This window comes from Calonectris borealis, chromosome 1, assembly GCF_964195595.1.
Source record: "Calonectris borealis chromosome 1, bCalBor7.hap1.2, whole genome shotgun sequence".
Taxonomy (NCBI): domain Eukaryota; kingdom Metazoa; phylum Chordata; class Aves; order Procellariiformes; family Procellariidae; genus Calonectris; species Calonectris borealis.
In genome coordinates this window covers 14,395,036-14,407,678 of record NC_134312.1, presented here as the reverse complement: position 1 = coordinate 14,407,678, position 12,643 = coordinate 14,395,036, and the positions used below count along the sequence as shown (strand labels likewise).

At 40.5% G+C, this 12,643-nt stretch overlaps 1 protein-coding gene across 1 annotated transcript in view; it reads left to right on the top strand.

Moving 5' to 3' along the window:
- The window catches only part of RELN (reelin), a 299,055-nt gene that overhangs the window by 173,987 nt on the left and 112,425 nt on the right, over positions 1-12,643 (top strand). Inside the window, exons 11-12 of the mRNA XM_075144890.1 lie at positions 6,395-6,540; positions 10,818-10,969. Coding sequence (XP_075000991.1) covers positions 6,395-6,540; positions 10,818-10,969 — 298 coding nt within the window. The remainder of the gene's footprint in view (positions 1-6,394; positions 6,541-10,817; positions 10,970-12,643) is intronic.

The following is a 12,643-nucleotide window of genomic DNA, read 5'->3' as shown; positions in this document are numbered from 1 at the left end:
CCTCTCCTCTCTAAGGAGCAATCTGAAGTGGCAAAAATAATCACTTAAAATATTACAGTCATTAAAAAATTGGCTGCGGTCAAAGCCATGCATTTTCAATTTGCCGACAAACGATATTTTCGTTTCCTTTTAAAGTGCGTTTTGTATTTGAATAGCATACGCCAGCCAGCCTGGCTATCAGAGATGCTCCTCCAGCTGGGTGGGCTGCGTGACAACTCCTTAATGGGGGAAATTGATGGCCCTCTGCTCGTGTAGAGGTGAAGGCATACTGGGCAGATTTCTTTCCATCTGCCGTCAGCCCTTTGCAAGCTGGCACTGCCCAAATGCCCAACACGTTCATTCCAATGCAAGAAATGTCGCCAAAAAATAAATTGTGAGGCTACAGCTGTCTGAAAGAATCATCGGGGCCATTAGGCCCAGGAGAGATAATATGAAGAGGTGCATCAGTGTTTGTCTCTGATAAAAACCTAATTAAATGATGGTAAAGATGACTGTAGATACTTTAAAGGCACAGAGGTGAACAACATTTTCATGGGAGTATGGGGACGAACCTCAGGTGATATGCAGCACCTCAGCCAAAAATCTGTTACACTGAGGAATTTCACACTGGTGTTTCCTGCTGATGCTTCTCCGAGTGGCGCAGTCGTATCATTTAGTTGCCCTCTGTTCTGCTCTCCAAGTAAAGAAATCCCATACTGTAAAGCCAAGAGGTATTTATTGATTCACAAGTTTGACTTGAACAACTGGGACAGAAGCTGGTTTGGATGAACTTCAGTGCTTCTGTTTACATTCCCAATCTTTGTCTTTTGAGCTTCTAAAAATCTTGAGGGCTGTGTCCTTAGCTGCAACTGTGGCATAGGCTGATCTGGTTGACGCTTGTGCTACGTCACACGGCAGGGTGAACAGGAACTTCCAGAGGTCCCTCCCAGCCAAGAGGTCATGCTGAGGGTAGCAGATGTCTCCTTACGTGGTGCTCTCATGCAAGTCTTTAAAAATATGGAGATTGTTCAGGCATGCTACATGATGTAGGATCCCAGATCTTACTTGGGGCCCTTAAGCCATTTAGATGCTACGGGAAGTTGGTCAGTATTTATTTATGAAAACATAAATAGGTCTAGTTGGAAAGTGCCTGCTTCACCAAATCTGATTTCCCTGCTTTTGCTGACCAATGGTTTTCAGCAGTCCTAACTGAAACCCTTCCGCATCTCAGATGATCAAGAGGCGTTCCTAAAAGCACCTACCAAAAAAAGGTGAAAGCTGTAGGTAGAAGATGTAAAATATAAGGAGTGTAGAGTAGGATAAAAAGGGTGACAGACTCTTGACAAAGGTTTTATTTTGAAACCATGCACTGCTCTCTCCCATAGCCTGTGTCTTCAAACTATTAGCTAATGCCCTCATAATGTACAACGGAAAGCTCTCACCTGAATTAGTCAGACTTGCTGGCTCTCATAGACAACTTGGCTAAGAACTGTACTCATAGACTAGAAATATTCAGCAATTTTAGCATGAAAATGTATTTTTTGTAGTAGTGGTACCATTGTGGAATCAAAGAGCCCTGAGCAAGGAATGTACCACTGCTGCCTCTTCAGGCGCAAACCAAAAAGATCGCCTGTGTCCCAGGAATTGCCATCCATTTATAAAACAGGAGATAAGCTGGGGCTGGGGAGATGTGGGAGTAAAAGGAAATATTGCAAGAGGGGAGAGTGCTCATCCTGGTAAGCAGTGCATTCTTCAGTGTAATCAATGACAAAGCTTGTTGAGGAAATCACTAAGGAAGTGTCTGAAGGACATCATCGTGTTGGGAATTTGCCAAGCGTGGTGGGCAGAATGGGCAAGGGCATGCAAGTTTGATCGTCTCACCAGCAGACACAGTAGCAAGCATTGGCAGTCAAGGAAAAGTGAGCCATGAGATGGTGCCTATGGGAGATGATGGAGACAGGTGAGGATGAGCCATGCAGGGCCTTGAAAGTAGGGAAAAAGCAGTGATACCGTAACTATCCAGTAGACAAACTTTAGAAACACAGAAAATGCAGAGTGAAGATTAGACTGAAAGCAAATCCAAGCATGCTGAGATACGGGAATGCATCCAGCCAATTTTCATTTTGCCCTATTCATGCAAAGCAATAGCTTAACAATTGCAGCTAGTGAATAATAGTATTGGTAGTGCCAGATTAAATTAAAATGTTTTTTTTTTCCCCTTGGGATGACCACAGTCCCTGAACAGAACTTGGCTTCTATCCGTTTGGCAACAGGCAGGAGTTGTTTATTTAGGAATACAACAGTTTACTTATGGCAGGCTGATAGTCCCACTCCAGTTGCAAACAATGGGAAATAGTTACTGTTGTGAAGTGGCTCCATTCAAGTGCCTGCAAGTGTCCTACCTTCTATTATGTAGGTGATTTGGGAGAAAACTTTGTTTAATGAAGGTTATATCAGATTTGTCAAAGGATTTATTGTCTAAATTAATTTTTCCTCACAAATTAGTTAACTTTTCAGTGTTGCAATTTGCGCAAGGATACACTAAATGTTCCACATGCTTCTAATTCCCTTTAAATAAAATTAAACTCTGCTTTAGTTCTGGACCTACAGCTGAGGCTTCCATGGTAACAAGGAGAAATACCCTACAAGCTGCTGTCATTTGGCCTTTTTAGTTACAAAATTTGCACAGCAAGCTAGTTTGTTCTTATCTTATAAATCATTTAAGTGTAAATAAAAATGAAACAGAGAACAAATTTAAGCTGGAATTCATAAAAGAGAACTCTACATCTACATAGAGAGATCTGCAGTATCTCCAGTTTAGAGAGAACTTAATCCAGCTAGTTTCAAAACACAGTACATATTCATTCCGCATTTTTTATCACTTTAGAATGACAAAAAAAAAAGACCTGTAAAATTCAGTCCAGTTAAACCCTGGAAATATATAGACTACCACTGCAAGTGTAAAGCCTTTCATTTGGGAAAGAGGCAACACAGTGTGTAAATTGTACTTTAGTTCTTCATTTCTAAAGGCTTGGATTCAAATTCTGGGCTGAACCCAAAAGAAAATGAGTCTGATGGTTTCAATTCAGTCTCTAATCTGTTCAAGCCCTATTACAAAACTGCAAATAATCCAACACAGTTAGCAGCCTCCTGGATGTTGAACAAGACTGACAAGGTAGTTGGGGGCAATGCCGGTGAGGGACCATCTCCTGCGGAGTTTCTTTTGCTCCTGGAAAATTAGACTGGGTGCTCTTTGAGGTTATTCACCCTTCAGCAGCCCATCGGATGAAAAAAAAGCAGTAAAAGCAGCGACAGATAGCGACTGCTTGGAAAATGAAAAGAAAAATATGGAAGCTAAGTGTGAACTGGGGGTGATGATTATACAGGCGAGGGAAATGTGGCAGGTGGGAGAGGAGGAGATCATGAGCAGAGGATCCCTGGCTCTTGCTGGAGCAACACGGCTCATGCAAATGGGGCTTGTCCTCATCTGCTTCTCCCATGGGCAAGTGTCCAGGGTCCCAAATGGTGGCACTGGGGCAAAAACGTACCAGAAAATGTCGGCCCTCCCTCAGAACTTCTTTAAAAGCCCTACCTGTGTTTTGAAAATCTTTCTTACTCTCTCTAAAGGTAATGAGCTTCTATTACTGGTTTCATAGGTATGTAGAATAACAGAAGGAGTTAAACCCCAGTCTCTTCTGCGTAGCTGTTTCACATGAGATTCAAAGCTAATGTGAGCAGAGGGTGATTTGAGCTGTATGTTGTGTGGTTCATTAACACATAAAATATGCATAAAATGCATATTCATAGATACCGTGTAGCTGTGTATAAAAGCATAAAGATAGTTTTATAGAACTAATGAAATAAATGATGCTTTTGAGCTTTCATAAAGAGTTGATCACACACCACTCTATAAATAATTACTTATTCACCCCTTTGCCAAACTGCCCATTTATTTATTTTGACAACCTAAATGGAAACTCCATCAGATGTACTTCAGTAAATATTCTGTTAGACAACAGAAGGACATACAAACGTTAAATGATAATGGGGTTGTATCTGCTTTGTGTTTATTTTAATAGGTGGCTTTCATCAGGCAAGAGGTTACTAATTACATACCCCACTATCAAGTATATACTTACATATAACTTAACACCTGAGAAACGAGTAAGGCTTATAAAGGATTTTTCAAAGCTTGCATGCAGTTGTAATAACTAGCTCAGTAGGATCTATTTGTCTATTTGTTTCCTAAGAGATGAAGGGTTATGTATAAATTTGAATTAAGTTCTAGCCAGAAAATTTATTTTTAGTGTATTTACTTGAGTGCCTGCAGATAATAGGAGTTTTGTGTCAGATTGATTGACAGATAAAGGATACTTCGTTTCTGTTCAGCAAATGAAGAAAATTCTGAAAAGCAAGAAGCAAAATAAACAAATTATTCTTAAAATTCTGATGTTAGCAATACCTGTGAGCATGAAGGATAAAATCAGTGACCAAAAGCCATTTCTCAGTCAATTATAAATAACTGCATAGTACAAAGAATGTTTTTCAAAGAGAAGTAAAATATAAAAAAATAAATAAAATTTTTAAAAATTAATTGATTTCTGCAAGTTATAAAATATTTTATGTGTAAATTATTCTGCCTTTTCAGTGGCAGCAGCTGCATATATGGTGCACTGTGTATATGGTGCATTAACGGAGCAAGGAGACTTGGGACAAAATCTATTTAATTTCTGTGATAAATTATCAACACTTCAGAATCTTTCTATTGCTTTGATCTTTCTTTGGAAGAAAAACACTTTAACAGCAATTTGTTTATTTTAGAAGTTGAAACAGCCTTTACGTTTTTATAGTGTGTTTATTTCTTTAGGTGATATTCAGTCAGTGTTAATAAACATAGAGCTGTTGTCATTCAACTATAGACCAGAAAGTCTCTATCCAAAAATCAGACTTCAAGTACTCAGGTTTTTTTCTAACAGTGTGTAGGCACCTCTAGAAACTTAGTCACAAATTACATTCCTAAATATAAATTAATTGCGAAGTTATTGGCAACCATACTTGAAAATCATCAACAAAAGAATTTCAATTATGTCTTTTTTTGCATTGATAAATGAAGGAAGAGTTATAGAATCTGACAAAATGTGTTATTTTGTACTTTGCTCGTAAAATCCTATAGACAAAGATGTACTGGGCAGTTTTCATTTCTTGCCATATCTTTCTCTCTGTTAAAAATTTAATTATTTACGTACGTGGCACTACCATGACCTTTTTAAACGCAGAAGAGGTGATTGTCATACTTTCCCTCGGTGCGTTATGAAGGGGTTCAGAGACAAGAGGGCACTGCATAGACGATACCAAAAAGGTCAATGCAATTTGGCATTATTGTATCTTTTTTTCAGATGTTGAACTGTGGTGAGAAGGCAGAATTATTCAAATTAATCATTTCTTATTTCAGATTTCACTGTTAATGTGACCAAGGTTTCAAAAAAAAAAAGTGTTTGAGCTAATTATTACTTTTATCAGCATTTGTTTTAATACAAACAATTCAATAAAATGCCAAATTCTCAGTTTGCATTAAGGCCAGGTAGATCTTCTTTAGAAGCTCACAGTATTGCTTCAGCCACACAAATTTTACAGACTTTTACCATTTCATCAGACACACAAGAAGGCAAAAGTAGGATGGAAGAAAGAAGAAAATCTGTACTGTAACCCCCATGTGCTGCTCACAGACAGCTTCTTCCAGGTCGATATGCCTGGAGAGCCGCGGTAGTCGGGGCACACTGGGGCAGACGCACGGCTTCATTTGATGCTGCTGAGGTGGCACGTACAGAAATGCTATAGGAAAAGCAGACACGTTGGGTGTGGGGGCTATCACAAGAGCTAGTTGCCTCTAGAGCTATTTGAATTAAATATAGCAAATAGCCTTTTCACTCGTACACTTCAGGCCCGAAGTTTACTGTATGGCAATGCATAGCAATTTTAAATGCAAACACCTCTGCTGGCAAAAATTCAGTCATGTTTCACAGCATGAGACTCTTATGCCGACAAAATATCCATGGCAATATTTGGTATACTACTAAAGTTATTTGTACGCACAGTTGTGTAAGTGCCAGACATAATGGCAATACTTTAAAATGGAAATAAACACCCAAAGATATGGTACATATCTTTTCCATGCAAACACAGTTTTACAACGGTCTGAAGTGCGTTTGTAGGGAAGCAGGTACGAGATTAGGATGCAATCACTGCTGATGGTGGGCCAAGAAAGATAAAAGATGACCATCCATTTTTTATTTTTATTTTGTTTCAGGTGTCGGTGAGTCATTAGGTAACGTACAGCTCGCTCCGAGCTCTGACGACGAGAGCAGGAGAGCTGTCCTTGCAAACCCCATGTAACGTCACCTCCTTTTGTCCACAGCATAGCTGCCAGTCGGATGGAAACTCCATCTACTTCCACGGGACAGAAGGCAGCGAGTTCAATTTCGCCACAACCCGGGATGTGGACCTCTCCACGGAGGACACACAGGAGCAGTGGGCAGAAGAGTTTGAGAGCCAGCCTAAAGGGTGAGTGCCCCGCGCCTGCGCAGGGCCCGGAGCAGGCGTGCAGCATCACTCCGGGGTCAGGAAACGAGACAGACGGAGAATTGCATTTTGTCTTTGCTGTGTGGTCAGGGAAGATTGTGACTAGGGTAAATAGCAGTACAGTAAATAACAGGCGATTGTAGATTTTAGGAAGGAACAAGTCCGGAAAGCCCAGCAGGAGCAGTCTGTCTCCAGACCATTCTGTCACCAAAGCTTTAATGAAAAAGTTTTGCTTGTAAAGTATATAGTCATTCTGAAGACACACACGATGTTGAGCTGTTTTTTCATTCTGTCACACCTGAGAGTATTTTAAAAAACTCATATCCATATGAAATCAAATTCCCTGGGAAATTCCTCCCCTTCTGGATCCCTGCTGTGAGCCACGCTGTGCCATGGGAGAGCTCCTGCTTGTGCGGAAGCCTGCAGGTGCCGGAGGAGGAGGAGGCAGGACAGCTGAAGCAGCAGCCTGCTCTCACCTTCCAGCACCAAGAGCATGGCCACGCCTGCCGTGCCAGAGCCGAGGGTCTGGCTGATAATTTACTATTTTTACTTTAAATACGTATAGGGATTCAAAGAGTACCTGTAAAGCCAGATCCAGCAGGGACTGCTGCAAGGGCAAAGAAAGTAAAGAAACCATCTAGGACAGCAAAATTACCACTCTTACCAAAACATGAGTGAGCTTTAAAAAAAAAAAGTGTCCTCGTAAAGAAGTATCATTTTATGTAGCTCAGTGTATAAATTCTGACAAAAAGAAAATAACCAACAATGTGGTCTTGATTCTTTTTTATTTAAAAAAAAAAAAGAATTTCATTAGTTGCTGTGATTTCATCTCATTGCTGCAGGGCAATGAGAAACGTACACTGTTAATTTATGGGTCTCTACTGAATGTTGATTTTAACCTACAAAGTGCTTCAGATCATTAACAGCTGATTCAAATGCTGCCTGTGGTGTGCTGAAGGTAAAGAGCATCTTTTAAGAAACACATGCTAATGTCTCTGGTGGACACGTGGTTTATCTGGGGCTAGCAGAAAAAATATTCACTGTGAACTCTGTCCCGGTTTGAACAATCAACCCATGGCGTCGCGGGTGCTGTTTCAGACAAAGGAAAGAAAATGAGTACGTGTGTGTGGTGTGTTAGGTGACCATGTGGGATACATTTGAGATGTTCTCTTAGTCTCTTTTCCACCTTGAACAAACAGGATGGGAGTGTTACCTGGGGGCATCTGCCCTGTTTGTAGATGCTGTCTCTGCTGGACCAGGTGTTTAGCTGAGCTAAGTCATGCCAGACCCTTCACCGTCCGCTGTTCTAATCAGGACACCTCCTTCTTAGATAATAAGTAAACTGTAAAAAATTAATTACAGTAGCAAATGCTGCAGTGAGTAGAAATATGGAAATAAAATGCTTATACCATACCCTGGCTAGCAAATGCACAATTTCTTCTGAATTAGGAATATTACATTTTCACTGTCACCCAGTGTCTAACTCCAGCGCGCGGGTGCCACGGCTCCCAGCTGGGAGCGAGGCAGGGTGCAGCCGGCAGATGCATTTTGCGCTCTCACCCTGCGCGCAGTCCCAGGAGCCAGGCCCTGATCTGACCCCCTGCATATAAAATCTCGGTGGTGTGGCAGCCTGCCCTAGCAGGGGGTAACTTTGTTTTCCGAGGCATTAAGCGGCCAGCCCAAGTCCTCACAAGTTTTTCCTTTTTTTTTTTTATTTTTTTGCTTTTCAAATTTTATTCTGTATTAGAAACTTCCTTCTTTGAACTGTTGCTATAAGAATGGAGGTTTAAATTGCATGCAGCCGTGAATACACACTGAATTCGGGTGATGTTATGGACAACATCCCCAACGTATAAAACTGTCACCACCACTGTCCCTCTTTGCAACGTTTCTGTGGGGCTTTGCTTTGGGAATTGTACACAACTGCAAATAGATGAGCTTCCTTAATTCCTTCTTAGAGGAATGTTTTTGAATGTTAGTTGAACTATATTTGAAAGATTGTTTTACTTTATTCAAATAGTCAGAGAACCACTTTATACCTGAGGCAGGGCTTGCAGGAAGTTCTCAGGCTCCCCTTTGCAACATCAGCTGGAGCCCGTCAGCTCTCAAAGCAAAGGCAAAAGCATCCCTCATACGGGAGAGCAGAAGGAAGCTCCCACGTAGGGGTCACCTCCACCTTCCTCTGCGCCAAACGCTCTCGGAGGTGAGACATCTGAAGAGCTCAACAGTGAGGGCAGAGGAGCTTATCCTTGTTTTTAATAAGCGGTTGATTGGTATTTTTTGCATGTCCCACCTAAAGCAGTAGGCTACACGGAGAGGGGTTGCTGTTGTTAGTACGACGCGTCTTCCCACTGTCATGCTGTTTCTCTTTAATTGCCTAAATTAAGACCTGATCCTAAAACAGACAGATCCTCACATCAGGCTGCCTCTGGCCTCTTTAGCAGATACATTGCAGTTTTGGACCTCTGTGTCCAGTAGATCTAACTTAGATCCATATATCATCCTATTATCCGTTTTGTAAAGAAGAATTTTAAGAGTCACGTGAGGGATAAATGAATCTAAATGTAATGTTTAATCAAGAATGTCTACATCTCTATCATGCCGTCACCCAGGTTCCTTCTCCATGTATCCTTACAGACAGTGTTTTGATGCATTTTTATTAAAGTGCCAGTTTTTTAATGTTGAAGAACTTTCTGCTTTTCGTTTCTAATGCTGCCTAAAAGGAGAGGATCCCTGGAAACATCCATGAACTGCATCATTCATGACCCTGAGTTGTTTTGTGGGTCACTACAGAGAATGTTTTAATTGAGCTAAATAGAGCATACAAAAGATCAATGGAGCATTGTGAGATTTTGTCGTGTGAGTTAAAGTAGGCACAACTGTTTAATTCGGTACTTGCCTTCAGCCCAAGAGACCCATTTTCAAAATTGTATTTTGATTATATAGCACATTACCTTTAAAAAGTCTGCACGACTAAAATACTTCCCTCAGAATTAGGGTTAAACTGTGCTTCCATTAACATATTTATATTTATATCAAAAAAGCTTTTCAGTGACGCTAAGCTCGCTAATTCCTGTGCAAATGACTGACAGTTTTAAAGCAGGATTTCCAAACAGGCACGTTGCTGGTCTGTCACAGCTTAGGTCAATAGGGAAACTGGCAGCTTTTAAGAAGATCCTAGAAATACATTTTGAAATAGTTGGAATGGTTAAACTGATAAATAGACTGTTAAGTTCTTGAAACGGCAGTTTTTGAAATTGTCATATGGCACATCGCTGCTGGAAGTGGACAGGAGAAGTTTCTGCCTTCCCACAAAGGTTTCTGAACATCGGTGTTTTCTCATTCATCCTGAAACATGCTGGCTAGTTAAATGATTTGATTATCAGGATTTAGTGATTCTAAATAATTTCATTGTTTTATCAGCCTTATATTTTTAAAATACTTTATTATGAATTAATTAAGACTTCAACATGAATAATAATGTATTCAGACCAAAATAAGTACGAGTTTTCAACAGTTTCTAATCTTTCAAAATATTTTAATCGAGTTTTGAAGAAACCAACGCTTTCATGATGAAAACATATTTTCAATAAAAAATATTTAATTGAAAATTCTGCAACAGCTCTTTTAATTATCACTGAATAAAAATAAGAGAAAATTTTCCACAGAAAAACTGAGAAAGATTGTATCATCACATATTAAAATCACAGCAGTCTTTTTTTTCATACTCTATTCATGTGTTAGTTAAAAACTGTTACCCTAAATGCTCAAAAAGATGAAAAGAGAGCATTTTCAGCTATTACCTATATATTTAATGACCGTATAGTAGATGTGGCGGGCATATGACTTTTCAAGTTTCATTGATCTATAAACCTTAGATTATACGAAATGAAACAGAATGCAATTATATTTTAAACATTTTTATGCCAGAAAAGTAATGAAGATGATAGACCAACACAACACTAAATATTTGGTAATAGCATTCATTAAAAGCCTCATTTTTTTGGTAATTCATGCTTTCCTGCCAATTTATTTAAAATATTTACATTTGCTTTGCTTTATTTGAGTCCACTGAGTTTAAAAACTAGTATTGAATATGTAAATAATGTCATAGGAATCATATTTGAAACACTGCCTGTCCTCTGTAAGAGTAGCAGCAGCTATTTTTGTATGTACAAATGAACTCCTAGAACATGTTTTGTATGAGTTTGTCGGTAACGTGCCTCTGCACATTCTCTGCCCACTGTTGACCTCTCCAGGTGGGACATATTTGGAGCCGTCATTGGTACTGAATGTGGGACACTGGAATCTGGCTCAGCTATGGTATTTCTCAGAGACGGAGAAAGAAAAATATGCACTCCATACATGGACACTACAGGTTATGGGAACTTAAGATTTTATTTCAGTATGGGTGAGTATATATTCCTAATGTAATACAACATGTGGAGCACGTGAGATTTAAATTGCGCAGTGCGCATAGAACCATTTTAAATACTCCTCAGAAAAGGACAGCTCTGATTCATGACTGTGATACTCATCAGGATGTAAAACTGGCCACTCTCGGTCAGACCGAGAGCCCACCCTCCTGGGTGCCCACTCAGGTGTACAAACATGGTGGGCACATAAATAGGCCTCCCAAAAATATTCTCCCAAATGGCACTGACTTGCAGATGAAAATCTTTCTGAACAAGACAGGGCATTCTGGGTTTAGTAGCCCTTGGTGGGCGTTTCTTCCATGGATTTATGCAGCCATTTTTTGGGGGGCTGGTATAAGCATTTAGCTCCAGGTTAAAACAGTTTAATGTAGAAGTTACATGAAGGTGTGTCCATGTAAGGTCAGTGTCTAGACTTCCTTTATAATTAGAGGAGACGTGGTCAGTACCGTTGCCGGAGAAACCCATTCAGCTCACCGTGAGATATCTGTGCTAGACCAGCTGCGCAGCTCCCTGGACTCCTCTGACTGCATGGGTTGGATCTCCCTTGATCTAAAGGAAGCTTAAGTACCTGGTGCACACATAGGTGTGGGTTCACTCTTGTTCAGTCTCAGACAAGGTTCATTACACAAGCACAGGTTGTTGTTGGCACTTGAGGTGTCCAAGCATATCTGAGATATCAGCACAAGACTATCAGATATAACCCAGGATCTGTGGGAGAGGCACAGCCTGCTGGAGTAGCAGGTAGGTCAGGCAGGTCCCTCTATATTGTCTAAAATGATCCTAGGTACTAATTTTTATCAACCGAACCTGCCTGTTGTGCCCACAAGACCCTGTAGCCACTCCATAGTTAAACAATTCTTCACGTGAAGAAGTATCTTGTCTTGTACCTTCTAATTTCATTTGATGCCCCTTACTTCTTGTATTAGAAGAGATGGTCGTATCTTTGTCATCCTCACCACATCATAGAGGATTTTACAGGTACCTGTCATATCCTCCCGCAGTCATATCCATGTGGAGCCTGGTGTTAATCCATCAGAGTGAACAGCGTTGCACCCGAGAATGAGATAGGAGTAGCACAAAGGTGGGACAGCCTTATCTGGCTGAACCCAGAGAATAGTTTCTGCTCAGAAGCTCTTATTATATTCATGAACATTTTCCTCTGCTAATGTATCGGCCCAGGGTGAGATTCACTCAGAGCGTGCTACAGCATGCTACAGTCTTGGAGGAGACGTCCCTAGTGAAAAGCACTGATCTGGACCTTCCCTGCTGGGACAAAGTGCAACCTCAGAGATTCACCAGGGATAAGAAAGCAGCCAGGAACAAACCTGTCCTGCCCACTTCCCCTCCCCACTGTTGTTGTCAGTGCAACTGTATTAGTTCGGTGTGGCAACAGGCTAAAATCCCTATGAACATGGTGGTTATCATTCAGTACCTCACTGTTTTTCCAGAACTTTTATTTTGCACATAAAGGAAATTGCATGAGGTTATTCTCTCAACACCAGGTTTAGAGGAGGTGAGGGGGTTTGCTTAAAAGTAGAGAATAATAGAATAATAAAGGAGGAAGCAGAGACTAAACTTGTGACCTCCACAAGCAACCTTCTGAATCAACAAGAAAAAACACCCGTTATTTAATGAGTTGTCCGAAATTG